Below are 15,958 nucleotides of genomic sequence, written 5' to 3' on the forward strand. Positions count from 1 at the left end.
AGTTTTTGTTGGTGTTTCTTTAGCAATATTGTGTGGTTTGATATTACTTGAAGAAAGCAAAGTTTGATTTCTTTCTTTTCCTACATTTTAAAAAAATTTAAGTGTCCATTTGTCTGTGAACAAAGACCTTTAAGATGAGAGCAAGTTATGACTTCCCTTGATGTGGCCCTGCTTTTCCATTTAGAGTGGAAATACCTATATTTCAAAAAGCTATAAATATTTTGTATAATAAAAATTTCCTTCTATAGTCTGCAAATATTTATCTAACAGAGCCAAATGGTGAAGATTAATAATTGCTTTTTTTTTTATTTGTATTTAGACATTTGTTCTCCTTAAAAGCAAGCCCTTTAAGGAAAACATGAGATCTTCAACATTCAGAAAGATGTGTTTTTATTTAATGTTCAACTGATTTTAAATTATAAGAAATACCAAGAGTATGAAAGCTAAGAGTATAAATATACTACTCTGCCTACCACCACAGTTTTGCTATTCCTGTCTTTCAGTTATGACTTAAACAGAATAGCTTCTATAATATACTTTTCCTTATGTATTCTTTTTTTAAAAATATATCTTAAAATGGTCATTTACTAGGAATTTAGTCTATATTTTCTTCATTTTGATTTTCCTTTTAAATAAAGGAAAGGACATTTCATTTGTCCATCTCAAGCAGACTCTATTGGGAACAAGGATTTTTATTTTTACTTTATTTCTTCATGTCCAAATGAAATAACAGTCGGTGTCATTGCCTGCTTAATATCGCATGTGTGGAATCCCTTAAATGGCCCCTAGGATGTGTTACCTTGAAAACTGCAACAAATATCCAAACACTGGGCCTTTTGAGTGTGGGTGTGCTTTCCAAGCTTGGAGTTCAGGCTCAAGAACATTCAGAGAAGGTTCCAACCAAAATTCCTGTACAGCAGCAGGACCTTTGCCTTCATAAATGTCTTTCTGACATTGATGTTTTGTTGATGTTCCTATCACTTACATGGGACCCATCCTTTCAGGGTGTTGCCCAGGTGATATTACTCAATGTTTTGTTATTCTTAAGATTGACAGAAAACAAAAGTGTTCAGTTTTCATTTTCAAAATGTATATATTTCTGGAGTTAGTTGAAGACAAAGTTTTAAAAAGATAGGGTCACTAGGTCGAGGATGAGTCAATTATCAGGATCAGAGGGGTTGGGGAGTCAAGGATATGAAGTTACTTAAGCATTAACTCCTAATAGCATACTAGATTCTGGGGTGGGAGCCAATGAAATATTTTTTGCTTGGGCACTAGAGTTATGCAAACAGAAGTTACTGCACACTCAGGGTTTTATGATTGAGAAAGTAAACTTGTGCATTTTTCCCCCCCATAGGTTCAAAAAGGCGTTTGAGTCTGAGCCAACCCTGCAGTCAGGAATTAATTACGCAGTCCTCCTGCTGGCCGCTGGGCACCAGTTTGAATCCTCCTTTGAGCTTCGGAAAGTTGGTAACTGCAGCTTGATATTTTTAAAGGGAATCTAGAAACTGGACCCAGAGTGGCTGCAAAATGGAGAAGACCCTTGTTCTTTTTATTAAATCTAATCTAAATTTCAGGGTGGGGGTAGTAGTTGTCTGGGATCAGAATTTCTTACTGTTCTAGTATTCTAGTATTGGGATATAATTCCTGTTTTTACTTTATCTTTTTCTTGGTTCTTACTGTTACGTCTCAAACTCATAATGATGATACAGGTTCTTCATTCAGTCCCCAGGTCCCTGGTCCAGTTACTTTTGTGGAATATCAGGCGTGTTTAAGATCATGTGGCCCTGGTGCTTCCAAAAGAAAACAAAAGGCAAACAGACTACTGGGTTTGGTGATGCACACCCTGTAAGCCCAGCATTGGGAAGTGGAGATTTAGAGGAGCAAGAGTTTATGAACATCATCGGCTACATAGTGAATTCAAGGATAGCCTGGGCTACACGAGTCTCAAGACAATAACAAAAACAAAATGGAAGGAAGGGGAGGAGAGAGGGAGGGTGGGAGGAAAGAACGGTGGCTAAGTGGCTAACTTCTAGTTTGTTTTTATTCTTTGCCCCAAACACAGTTGCCCCTGTGATTTCTTGGTGGTGGAGGTGAAGCCTGCAAAACCTCTAGAACGTCAGTAAAGCAGTTGACACTTGTTGGTGGCCGGTCCCCTCAGAGACTGTTTCTGAATTGTTGCCCTTGCTAGAATGAGACCTTCACCCCATATCTGCAGCATTGTTGCCATCCACTGGCATCTTGGAATTTAAAGAAATTAGACTTCATATCTTTGCGAATCAGTTTGGAATGATGGTTTTGATTTACGTTTTGGTAGCATTTTTTTCTAATTGTAAGTTTCTAGAGCCTAGAATATCTTCTGTGGTAACCAGATGTTGTTCTGGTGAATGGGTTAGCCCTTCTTCCCAGCACTTGGAGGAATTATTACCACAGCCACAGAAGTCTTGAACCTTATTTTTCACAAGAGAGGAAAAAAAGACTTATGTTAATTAAATATTCATTATGAAAGAAAATTTTCTTATCATTTTAAACTTGAAAGTGGTTTAAGTATCTCTAAGGTAAAATAAATCCTATGCTTTTAAAAGCGTCCCCTGAGAAGGGCTTTTAAAATTTCCATCATGTATCGTTCTAAGATATTTTTTAAGGTAAATAAAGTCCCCGGCTCAAGGATGATAGAATCTAATGATAGTCACTGTGGGTTGTACTGCTATTAAAGCGCCAGGCTCTACTTGACATTGTGTTGGATCACTTTTATCTCAAGTCAAGTGAAATAATTTTTGGTTGATAACTAAAATAGATAAAATGAACATTACCATGTACCTTTTAGAAATGACTCCTCTAAATGTTGCATTTTGATTTAAAAACTACTGTAGCCCAGCCCCCTCTACATCAGTGGCCTGAACATTTTGTTGCTGTTCCCTGGAACACAGATGAAGTTTTGTTGGAGCTCTTCAATCCTTATGGCACTTGATATTGATTTGCATCTGTAGGTCGAGCTGTAATTGTGGTTTGGAAATGTACTCACTCTGGGTCTCATTTTTAAGTGGCGTATGGATGAGAACAGTCGCCATGCTGAGCTTGGGAGAACTGTGATGTAACTTCACAAAGTAAACACTATGTTTTATTCCAAGAACTCATGACCATATGTTGAACAAGCATTTAATAACATGCAGTTGACTTTAAGTTTTTGGAAGTTGGGCTGGGAAGATAACTCATTTGGTAAAGTATATGCCGTGGAGGCAGGAAAACTTGATTTTGGCCACATCTGTAATCCCAGCACCCCAGAATGGAGGCAGGAAAATCAGGAGGTCAAGGCCAACCTTGGCTGAAAAGAGAACCCTGTCCAGCCCACCTTAAAAAAAAAAAAAAAAAAAAAAAACAGCAAAACACTGAACCAGAAGAAACAAAACCTCATATAAATTTGTTACTGAATATAAAAGTCTATGTGTCCATAAAGATAAGAAAACAAAAGCAAACTCATTTCCATACACCAAGAACTCCCTTATCCCTGAGAGAGGTGGCCACCATCTCAGAAAGTTAAAGCTCAGAAGGAAAAGATTAAATACTTTCCCTTCCTTTTAAGAGGACACTCTGGTTCATCTGTCCTGAGGGTCTTCTGCATTTGAAGACTGTCACATACAGTTTTACTCCCAAGGAGGACACATTCTCCTGGAAAATTCTGGTTAATAAAGTAGAAAGAAGGTAAAGCTGATGATGACGGTGATGTCGTGGCAATTTACTGTGCAAGAATTTTCACTTAGAACCAAAACCACTAAGTGAAGACCCTTATTTAGAAAACAGACATCTTACCATATTTACATGGTGTCTGAGCTATTCCCTGGTGAAATTGCTCATCACAAAGGAGATGTGTGTGCACGAATGTGCTACACAGACATGCATGTAGGCAGAGCACCCCATACACATAATAAATAAGTAAATTAATAAATTAAGGGAAAAAAGAAACAGATGTGTCTACAGAAGGGAAGGACCCTGCAAAGTCATGAAACTAGCATCACTATTTTGAATGGTTACCATTGTTACATCTTTCTTTTCATTTGATGGCATACAGAGTGTCCCTTGTGAAATATCTCACCAGAAATATTTAACTGGAAGCTTAAAGGCCAATATCCATTCAGAAGGAATCATGAGATCTACTGAGATAAGTTAGGCTGGAATGATGCCAGTGGGCAGTTCCAGAATGCAAGGATCTATAAGACAGCATTTCTGCTTTGGGGGGAAATAAATAAATCTTGTCTAGGAAAAAAATAAAGCATGGTTGGGTTGGTAGATTAAAAGATATTTGGAGTCATAAATACCAAATGAAACTAAATGACCATTTATTGGACCTTGGTTATGAAGGGACATTTAGCTAATAATTAGAGATCTATTTGAGTTAGGACAAACTAATATATAACATTAAGGAATTAATTGCTGTTCTAATGGAGAAAGATTTATATAAGAATTATTTAGATTATCATAATCTGTAAACATGAAATATCTGTGATTTAGTTTGAAAGGTTCAGCAAAAATAATCAAGAAGCTGGAAGAAAATGTTAACAGTTGTCATAACACTGGACATTCATTGTAGTACATATGTTTGTATGTGTGCATATACACACGTGTGTCTGTTTTGCTTCTCTGTGTGTGTTGGACATTGTGCATGCTAAGCCAATGCTTTACCACTGAGTTACACTCCCTAGCCCCTTACTATAGTATATTTTCTAATAGTGTACATTTGAAATTCTTCATAATAGAAAGCCAAAATGAAATAATCCAATCTCTGCCTTTTAGGACGTTTCCAGATCTCTCTGGACTTTGTTTTCCACATTGCAAAGGGAAATACTCCTTTTCTTATTTTGTTGTGTGGATTGAAAGAGTCAGCATTTCTAACGTGCTCAGTGCTAGGCAACTAATGAGTGTTTGGTCAGAGCTCTCTGTCCTCATTTCTCCATTAAAACAGCTTTGAATTTAGTCACAGTTACCACGTGAAAATATGATGATAAAACCTACACCTTTGAAAGCTCTTCAGTGCTTGCAAAGCAAGCCAGTTCTAATGAGAGCTGTGTTAAGATCCAAACTCTGTATGCAGGCAGTGGGAAGTTATTAGAAATAACAAGAATAAAATACCCATTGCTTATAACTTAAGCCAAAGAAGTTTTATATAGAAGAGATTTATACTTGGTAAGGACTTGGTGAAATTACAATTGATGTAGTTATATCCAAAGTCATACATGAAGACCTTTACAAAAGTTCCAGTGGCACACACGTGTGTCCCCAGCATCTAGGAAATAAAATGTTGTAGGCTAGAACCTTCAGAACCTTCTGAAGCTCCACCCTATGGAAATAGCCTAAATACAGATATGCTTTTATGTAATGAGATCCATATTGTATGCATGCCCAAGAGAAAGAAAGGTCTCCTAAATATAAAAACAGTAGAGGAGCTGGGAGATGGCTCAGTCACTAAAGTACCTGCCTTGCAAACATGAGGACCTGAGTTCAATTCCCAGAAGCTACATTAAACAATGAAAAATAAAAATAAAAATAAGCTGGGTATGATGGCACATGCCTTTAATCCCAGCACTCAGGAAGCAGACTTTGAGGCCACCATGTTCATGGTGTCATGGTCATGTGGCAGATTTATGGTTAAAGTCAAATAACACTACCCAAGAATGACATTCTAGATTTTTTTAAATGCTGAATTTTATTGTAACTATTGTGGGTTTTTTTTTTTTTTTTTCCATCTAAACTATGGAGTCACTATTTGAAAGTTTGACAGCAGAAACCTGTCAGATCCTTTCTGAACTTCACTATTTCTTTAGAAGTACAACATAACAAAAAGTTGTTTGTTTTGAACCAACTTAGATGAATACATTTTAGTGTCTCATTTTTCCTGCCTACATTTTTTAACTTTTTTTTTTCTTTTTTTGTATGTCCAGATCAAAGATCTGTGATGTTTTTGTACGAGCAAGTGTAACTGGTTCCAACTTATGAAAATTTTTGAGTCAAAGCTGTTTTTTTTTTTTTTAATTTATCCTCACAAACCCTGAAGATCATCCAGCTGCTCACTTTCCCTTGAAGTATTTATGGTTTAAGTAAATTATATAATACAATGTAACTTAAAAATTAAGGGTTATTTTGTTTTAGTTATAATTTTCAAAGGGGTAAAATTATTACTCTCAGAAAATATAAAATAGACATAGGTAAATGATTTTATCTAAACCATTTAATGTGGAACCCTTAAAAATAAGACTATGTCTGGGCTGTGAGGTGGTGGCGCACACCTTTAATCTCAGCACTCAGAAGCAGAGGCAGGCAGCTCTCTTGTGTGTTCAAGGCCAGCTGTCTATAGAATGAGTTCCAAGACAGCCAGGGCTACACAGAGAAACCCTGTCTCAGAAAAAAGAAAAATTACATGTCAGAGTTAAAGAATGTTTAAGAAGTAATAAATGGTTTAACAAGAAATAATAGGATAAGATTTCTACACTTGCTTTTCTTTGAAGCTGGCTTATGTCCCAAGAGGTCACAAGTCCACTAGACAGGAATTATTTGTACAGCAACTACACAACAATTTTCAAATTTATAAGTAAACTTCTATTAATGTACCTTTAAAAAGCAATTAATGTACTCTTCATGAGCAGCCTTTTGTCCCTGTAGCCTGTTACAATGATATGTCCAACTTTTTTATCCTATTTTTAAATATCAAAAATAAAGTTTTGGTGGTACTGGGAATTGAACTCAGAATCTTATACATGCTTCATATGTGCTCTACCAATGAGCTGTTCCCTCTTCCCACACTCTTTTCTCCTCTTCTCATTCTGTGACAGTCTCCTGAAGTTGCCCAGGCTAGTCTTGAATTCTCTCTGTAGCCCAGGCAAACCTTCAGCTTTTGCTGCCTTAGCCACCTCCACAGAAGCTAGGATTATAGTCACGTGCAACTAGGTCTGGTTTCCAATAATTTTTATGGTAATGGAAACTAGTAGAATTGAGCAATTCTACAAGGATATGTATCTTAAGCAAATCAATAGAGTGTACAAATAATATAAGACAGTTATAATAAAATGGATGGCATTACTGCGAAAGTGCTGCATAGAGTCTGGCTTTGTAAGTCCATAGTGGTAATATATATTGTGTGGATATATGTATATACACACCATACATACAAACACATTTGTGCTTCAGTTTCCTGATAGATTTTTCAACTTAAAAAACACAAGTTAATGCCCTTTCCTCCAGTTATTTCATGATCCATGGTACAACAAGAGAAGAAAGGAGCTTACACACAGTATACTGGATTTTCTCATCTCATATGCAGATACATGAAAATGCTAGACTGGTACATAAGTGATTGTTGGGTTTTTCAGTTAAAGACACTTTTTGCTGGGGCTGGAGAAATGGCTCAAGAGTTAAGAACACTTGTTTTCCTTGCAGAGGACCCAGATTCCGTTCCTGGCACTCACCCTAGGGCTCACAACCATCCATAACTCCGCTTCCAGAGACCTGACACCCTCTTCTGACCTCTGAGGGCATCATGGTGCACGGATGTGCATGCAGGCAAAACCACCCACTTACACAAAAGTAAATTAAAAATGAATGCAATATTTAAAAGATACTTTTAATTTCTTCTGTGTACATTTTGTTTAGTAAGTTGACCCCCACGAGTAAGCACAAACTTAAAGCTATTTTGATCTTTAAGGACAATGAAACCTTAGCTTCACATCTAAATGGAAAGTCAGCCCTGCTTCCCTGTGGTGTAACACTCTGCTTCCTCTTCATCTTCTAGGGGTGAAGCTGAGCAGCCTTCTGGGTAAAAAGGGGAACTTGGAAAAGCTCCAGAGCTACTGGGAAGTTGGATTTTTTCTGGGAGCCAGTGTCCTGGCCAATGACCATCTCAGAGTCATTCAAGCTTCTGAAAAGCTATTCAAACTGAAGACGCCAGCATGGTAATAACCAACTCTTGTGTGCTTATGCAGTTAGGTTTAATAAATAGCACCCACTGCTCTTCAATTTACACTTACCTTTTCCTACGAGTTGGCCGGCTCAATCAGTGTCACTCATGTGAACTGTGCAGAGGCTGCACAATCTATGCCTTCAGATCCGCCCTGCACTGGGGATGGGAGACCACATATTCATCTCTACCTCTCTGGGTGCTTTGTTTCCTTCATGATCCAATCTCTGTTTGGGAATTCTCATTCTTGGTTTTTTGGTCCCAGTGTGATAGACACATTGGAGTGTTTTCGTGTGTGTGTGTGTGTGTGTGTGTGTGTGTGTGTGTGTGTGTTTAATTTCAGATTGTTTTTTGAAGGTATCCAAGTCTGGTCATTTCTGTGTAATATAGGAGAGCTAGAAATAATATTCTTTCTGCCTTTCTAACTACTTTAAAAATAATGCTAGTCCCATTCTGTCACACATGGTGAGTGACCATCAGGGTAAAGATGTGAAAAGTTTACAGTCGTGTAGACAAAGCCCCTTCCTGGAGCAGGTCTGAGTCCAGGCTCTGAGTGCCCATGTCCCCAGGGCTGACTGCCACGGTAAGACCCTCGTGGCTTCTTACAGGCGACTTCATCTTCAGGTCTCTCTTAACCAGTCCTCCTCCACAGCATCCCTGCCTCTTTCTAAACTGCAAGCCCTCCTTTCCTTCTTCACTGAAACCCTTGAATCCGTACAGTTTAACAGTTGTCACGGCTAGGGATAAAGTCCCTCTCCTTGGTTTGGCAGACCTGCTCTCATTCTGCTCTGGTGTTCACAGCGCTCTCTCTGTCTAATGAGCATTCGACAGTGTGGCTTTTACATGTCTCCATGGCACTGTGTGCAACCTGAGGACAGGGGCTGTACTGACAGTCTCATGTATGACCCCAGTAGGCTTTGAGTAAACGACATGAACTAAATGAACGGCAAATGCATGTGCTACATTCAGTCACATGTGCCATTTCTTTTTCATGACTTTCTGATGGCAGAAGAGACTAGTGTGGATACGAAGAGCTTTGGATTTAGGTATCCTGGCTTCTGTTCCCGCAAAGCAGACACCATTCTACGCCATAGTAAAGCAGCCATACAATGCCTATTATGTAATGCCAACTCCCATGTCTGTGGTCTGCAGAGTGCTTACAACACAGCCACCATCATGCATAATTATCTTCTTCCTCATGTTTCCTTTTTCTTTTGAGGTGCCATCTGTCTTCTTAGGTTTGTGGCTATTTGTATAATACTTAAGCTCAGTGTTTCAGAGTAAAATAATCTCTTACGAAGGATCTGTTTCAGGGACCTCCCTTGAAAATGCGTATTCAAAACAAATGAGTCCACCTTGTCCTCACATTGAATGTAAGGATTTTAAACTCATGTGTTTAAAATAGTCTCTCTCTCTCTCTCTCACACACACACACACAAAAACATGCACATGTGTGTGTATATACATACATACATACATACATACATACATACATATTTAAATGTGCTTCTAAGAAGGGATCTTGGTTTTGAAGCATCTACTTAGCATGTACAGGTCCTGGGTTCGGTACCCAGCACAACAACAAATAAAAATGTGTTTTAGGGAGATATTTGCCCCGGTCCAATTTACTGAAGCCTTCTACACCTGGGTTTTCTCATTTTTCATAAACATACTTGGCTGAATTTTTGTGAAATTTCGACCTGTTAAAGTACCTGCTCTTGTAGCACGTAGTACAGCATGCTGGATAAATGTAGCAGCACAATTATAAGTAAAGTACACTCAGAGGATATAAATACACTTAGGGGATAAAGATGGGCCTGAGGGGAACAGGTGGCCCTAAATCTGTCCCATTTTATGTGCTTTAATTTTCAGGTACCTCAAGTCTATTGTGGAGACAATTTTGATCTATAAGCATTTTGTGAAACTAACCACAGAGCAGCCCATGGCCAAGCAGGAACTTGTGGACTTTTGGATGGATTTCCTGGTTGAGGCCACAAAAACAGATGTTACTGTCGTTAGATTTCCAGTGAGTACCCTTATTTGCATCTAAGTTCAGTTCTTCATTGCTTCCTGTCTTTAAGAAACACCTGGCTGTGTGATTTTAAGTCCTGATGTGAGTAAGTCTATGTCTTAGCATGCACATATGTAACTTGGTGAACATATTGATTTTATACAGATTGACATTTTTTTTTTTTGGCTTACTTTTTACTTTTTAGTGCTTTACTATTGCTTTGTATTTGGGGATATAATATAGTTAAGTAGCCCAAACTGGTGTTTAACTCCTGCCTCAGCCTTCTGCATGCCGAGTGCTGGCATTATAGGCATGTGAAACCATGCCTACTTTAGTTGACTTTTCAAAATAATGATTCTGTAAACTAGAGGAAGGAGACACATCTTGATGTTTGGGGCAGAGATTTGAGTTACTCCTTACAAGTCCCGAGTCATGCTTAGAAAGCAATAAAAATATCGTGCTCTGGTTGGATCACAGCAGCTCTTGGGCCCAGACAGATGGATGTTGTTGGACACTGTGGTTTTGTTGCCCTGTCTTCAAGATTATCAGCATGGTTATGGCGAAACTATCAGCTCACTTGTTGTGCAATTGTCTGAGCCACTGTAAGCCAGGTGGGTCAGAGTTGCCCTGGAATATCCATGGAGCAACCACTGCTGCCAGTGTTGCTGCTCTAGAAAACAGTGTGTGTGTATGTGTGTGTGTGTGTACACATAGGCATAGACATATACACACATATATACATAATATCTATGTATGTATATATGTTTGTGTATGCATGTATGTTATGTATGTATATAATGCATAGACAGCCTTATTTGTGTGGATGTGCCTGCCTGTATTTGTGTCTGTGTTGTGTGTGTGGCCATAGATCGATCACCCTCAATGTCATTTCTCAAGAGCTATCTGCTTATGAAAGTAAGGTCTTAATTAGGCTAGTTTGTCTGGCCAGCAAACTCCAGGAATTCACCTGTCTCTGCCTCTTTTTTTTTCTTTTGGTTGTTTAAGATAGTGTTTGTGCTGCCTTGGCTTTCCTGGAACTTGTTTTGTAGACCAAGTTGGCCTGGAGTTACAGAGATTCTCCTGCCTCTGCCTGCCAAATCCTGGGATTAAAGGTGTGTGTCATCACTGCCCAGCCTGTCTCTACCACTGGGATTATACAAGCATATGTCTGTACAGATTAAGATACATGGTATGAGAATAAAATATGGGTTATGTGTTTTATTCTGGGAGGAATCACTTACACATGAAACCAATGACCTGCAATTTCCCACTCCAAGCATCCATGCTCAGGCATGGTGGTCAATGCCACAGGTGTGGCTGGGTGGATCTGTTGCTACACATACCATCATGCATGACTTGTTTAATGGGTCCTGGGGATCAAACGCAAGTCTTCATGCTTGTATGGCAAGCACTTTACTGATTAAACACACATACACATACACACACACACACACACACACACACACACACGCGCGCCTTTTTAAAAACCCATAGTTCATATTCACAGCTAATGCATCCCCATCCTACAGCACTTGGGATACACCAATAGGGCATTGGCATCCAATCCAGTACTTAATAGCAACCGGCTTTGTGTGTAAATTACTTCCCATCTCAAAAGTCATACATCTCTTGTTTGAGCTCTCTAATTTTAATCTTCCATGCTTGGGGGATGTGACAATTCCCAATTCTTTTCCTAAACCGACTCTTGTTGATAGAGTCGTCTGCTTCATTCCATTTAGTCCATTGCTGGAATGAGTATACTTTGTTCTGACTTCCTCATGAAGCCTTGAGCTCGGCAAGACCCTTAATTGAAACACCTTTCAACCTAAAGCACTGTGTTCTATTTCCTAGTCTAGATAAGGTGCAGTCTGGGAAAGTCCATATCTTGGAGTGAGTTGACAGCTTGCCCGTGTGCTCTGAGTAGCAATAACCTTGCCCCTGAAAGAAGAGAGCACACCCCTCAGAGTTCAGTGGATCTGCTGACTTGACGAGCTGTTGGCATGATAGGCTAGAAAACCTCAAGAAAGGAAATGGTTATCGCCACTGTTTCAAACTCATTTAGAGGAGTTCAACATTAACTTAGTCTGTTGTAATATTAGTATATAAGTGAATAAAGAAATAAGACCCAGGAAATATTGAGAAGTTATTAGATTATATACTCTAGGGTTAAAAAGACTTTTCTACTTTAGGTTTTTCCCCTCTTTTCTAGACTTTCCCCTATTTTAAATTTTCTCTCTCCTTCCTTCCCCTTTTCTCCTCTCTTTTCTAGACTGAGGATCAGACTCAAAGCCAAGCAAGTGCCCTACCACTAAGGGACACCCCAGCCCTTGTCTAAAACAAAAAATAAAAGACTTGAACTTGAAATTCTCCTGTCTCAGCTTAAAAAACATTGGCATAATAGGCACATGCCACCACATGCATCTTAGAGACTTTCTTAAGCAAGGAAAGACCCACAGTTCCTCCAAATATTATCTCATGCTGACTGATTTCATGTTTAAGTGGGAGAGGGCTGGGAGATAACCCAGTCTATAAATCCTGCCTGCCTGGATAATCCACATTAAAAAAGATAATTAGATGAAGCCAGATCCAGTGATGTGCATTTATGATCCCAGTGTCAGGAAAGCTGAGACAGGAAGATCCACTGGCCTGCTAGCCTAGATGACTCTGTGAGTTCAAAGCCCACTAGGCTAGACGACTCTGTGAGTTCAAAGCCTGCTAGCCTAGACAACTCTGTGAGTTCAAAGCCTGCTAGGCTAGATGACTCTGTGAGTTCAAAGCCGGTGAGAAACCCTTTCTCAAAAACCAAGGTGGGGGCTGGAGATATGTATGTCTCATTGGTTAAGAACTCTGGCTTCTCTTCCAGAGGACCTGAGTTTGACTTCCAGCACCCACATGATGGCTCACAGGGTCTGTAATTCCATTTCAGAGGATATGACACCCTCTTCTGGCCTCAATGGGTAATACACACACGCAAACAGAACACCCACACACATAAACAAAAATAATTCCTTTTAAAAAGTGGTTGGCTCTTCTTGAGGAAACCCAACTGATCTTGTCCTCAGGCTATATGCACACATGTGCATAACTTACCAAAATACACATATGAACCATACAACCACCAATATGTACACACACAAGATGGAGGCTGTGGCGATGTAGAACAGTGTAGAGGGCTTGCCTAGCATGTGTTGAACTGTCAAAAAGGAAAAGGAAATGTTAGAAAAATAACTGCTATAAATAGAAAACTATGAAGCAAGAAAAATATTTAATATAAATGCCTAATATGAAAATTAAGGAAGGTGATCATATAGAAAGATAATTGGCCTAATTAAGTAGACAAGAAAATACAGGTCAAGGTAAGAAATGGGTTTTGGCCTGCTGGATTCAAATAAGTAGAAGTTTTACAATTGGCAAATGTACAGGGACAAGCACATTTTAGATTTTACTGGTGGGCGTTAAGAACTGCCAGGCATTCTGGAAAACTGTCTAGGGAGGGGATGATGAGAGAGACTATGGAAGGGACCATGGAGACTTCAACTATATTCGCAAGGCCTGTTTCTTTAAAACCTGTCATGAATCAAGTGTGCAGGGCATTGCCGTTGTGTCCCGTGGGCAGAGACACAAAGGCACATGTTATGTTGCAGACTCATTTGTGGCAGTTTGTTTTGCAGCCATCCCATTTCTTTTCAAAACGTCATGGTTTATTTGTGGCTGTTTTTGAAGAGACTTTTGTGCTTATTTCTTCCACTCCTACTCCAGAATTCATAACTTGAAAACACAAAATTGCTTTCCCATGCTTTGTGATTACACTGAGATCAAAACTGTAGGTTCCTAGTTCTCACTTTATCCAAGGCCTTGACAATGTGACACTATTAATGACCCACACCCCTGCATTCTACCTCTGACCACACCCCTGCACTTTACCACTGACCACACCGCTGTACTCTACACTGACCATGCCTCCTGCACCCTGTCGCTGACCCAAACCCATACCTTGTTTGGGTCTTTTTTTAATTTTTAAGACATGGTCTTACCAAGTAGATCATGCTGGTCTCAAACTTCACATCCTGCCTCAACCCCCAGAACAAGTGTGCATCACTATGCCTAACTGAAGTTTCCAACACTTTATTTTGGATCAATTCTAGAAGGCTTGAGTCTACCAAGACATTCCAAATTCAATAAAAATTCCTTTCCAATTAATCATGTGTCTATTTTCATGTATTTGCATATATGAATAAGCATTGTAGAAACTGCAAAGATATTGTTTGCAGAACTAAGGAGAACATATGGTAAATACACAAAATATGTATGTAACATAAATCATAAAGTAGCGGAGATGAGTGAGGGAGAGAGACATAAGTACATGCTTACATTCGCACATATTTGGGTGGGAAGTTGCCGCTGTGTCTGGACCTGTTCGCTAACATTCCTTCCCAGAGGGAAAGGACTTCTGATGCTGTGTCAGTCTTGTCCTCACAGTAGCAGCTTTTGTGGCCCGCGCTTAGGGGGCTTTGGTGGTCTTGATTAGGGCGATCACATTATCATTTTATGAAGTTGGTCTAAAACCCAATAGAGACTACATAAGAAATCGTATACTGGAATTGTTTCCATTTATCTCATTTCTGTAATTCCTTCTCTATCATCCAAAGGAAACAAACCAAGTCAGTATGATCAAAAGATACTGGAAAGTTTGTGAAATCATTTGGATGGTCCTATTTATTTGTACTCAGTTTGATTTACTCTCTTTCCCTTCCTCCTTCAGGAGAGGCATGGGGAGGAGAAGGGTTGCTTTTCCCATTACAAAGCCTGGATACCAACAACTTACCACCAATGCCAGGAGCCAGGAGGGAGGAGGGATCTGGTGCTCAGAGTCTCTGAGAGACTTAGATATACACAGCCTGCTAACTGCTATTTTTGAGGCCTTGCCCTGCTCTCCTCCTTTAAATAAGTATAGTGTGCAGTCATTGCAGAGTTGACTAGTGTGAAATACAGGAAGTGGAGAGCCAGCGCATACACCTTGTATGAGCTGCAGCCAGTACCATGGCTCTGTTCAGCCTCGCTTTTCTTGGTTGATTCCTCTTCCCTTCTTGTTTCTTCTTGCCTTACCATTTTCCCTTTCTCCTCTTCTCTTCCCTTCCTTTCTCTTCCCTTCCCTTCCCACTTCTCTTCCTTCTTCTTCCCTTCCCCTTCACCCCTCTGCCTTTCTGTGGTTCTTTTTTGTATGACACAGATTCCTCCTATTTTGTCATTTCAAGGACAGTTGGACAACCTTTAGGCAACAATAGCCTTGTTTTTGTCCCCTGTCCAAAGCTGAGAACACAGAGTTCAGAGTTCATCATTAGAAGCACTTGGGATGACAATAACGGAGAGGGAGTTCACTGACCTGTGCTTTTCTGAAAGAATGTGCCCACAGAATTGGGGAATGGGTATGGGGGACTCTCGTTTGATGGTGAAGACACCCTAGAAGATATTTTGGGAACCCTATCGTTTGTTGTCTGTTACTTGTTTCAGTATCCGAAACACTGGGTTGTTCAAAATGTAGTTCAAATTTTCTTTGGGGTGCCAACCAGCTCCCAAATAAATACACGGAGACTTATTATTAATTACAAAAGCTTAGCCTTGTCCCACTAGCTCTTTTAACTTAATCTAACCTGCTTCTATTTATCTATGCTTGGCCTCGGGGCTTTTTACCTTTCATCTGTATGCCCTACTTTCCTGTGACCCACTGATTGGCTGCCCCCGGCTTCTCCCTGCTGTCTCTTCTTCTTTTTCCACAAGCCTAAATTCCTCTTCCTACTTACTCTCCCTGCTGGGGTCCTGCCTCTGCATCCTCACTTGCTATTGGCCATTCAGCTTTTTATTAGACTAATCAGGTGTCTTAGGAAGGCTGGGTAAAATGGCAACACATCTTTACATAATTAAACAAATGCAACACATCTCTACATAGTTAAACAAATATTGCATGACATAAACAAAGGCAACTCATCTTTACATAATTAAAC

At 39.5% G+C, this 15,958-nt stretch overlaps 1 protein-coding gene across 2 annotated transcripts in view; it reads left to right on the top strand.

The window, feature by feature from the left end:
* Window positions 1-15,958, top strand: part of Map3k5 (mitogen-activated protein kinase kinase kinase 5) — a 186,365-nt gene that overhangs the window by 95,338 nt on the left and 75,069 nt on the right. For both annotated transcript variants that reach the window (XM_051175360.1, XM_051175359.1), the window contains exons 8-10: window positions 1,358-1,470; window positions 7,781-7,940; window positions 9,818-9,971. In XM_051175360.1, the coding sequence (XP_051031317.1) occupies window positions 1,358-1,470; window positions 7,781-7,940; window positions 9,818-9,971 (427 nt within the window). The remainder of the gene's footprint in view (window positions 1-1,357; window positions 1,471-7,780; window positions 7,941-9,817; window positions 9,972-15,958) is intronic.

Source organism: Phodopus roborovskii, unplaced genomic scaffold, assembly GCF_943737965.1.
Source record: "Phodopus roborovskii unplaced genomic scaffold, PHOROB, whole genome shotgun sequence".
NCBI lineage: Eukaryota > Metazoa > Chordata > Mammalia > Rodentia > Cricetidae > Phodopus > Phodopus roborovskii.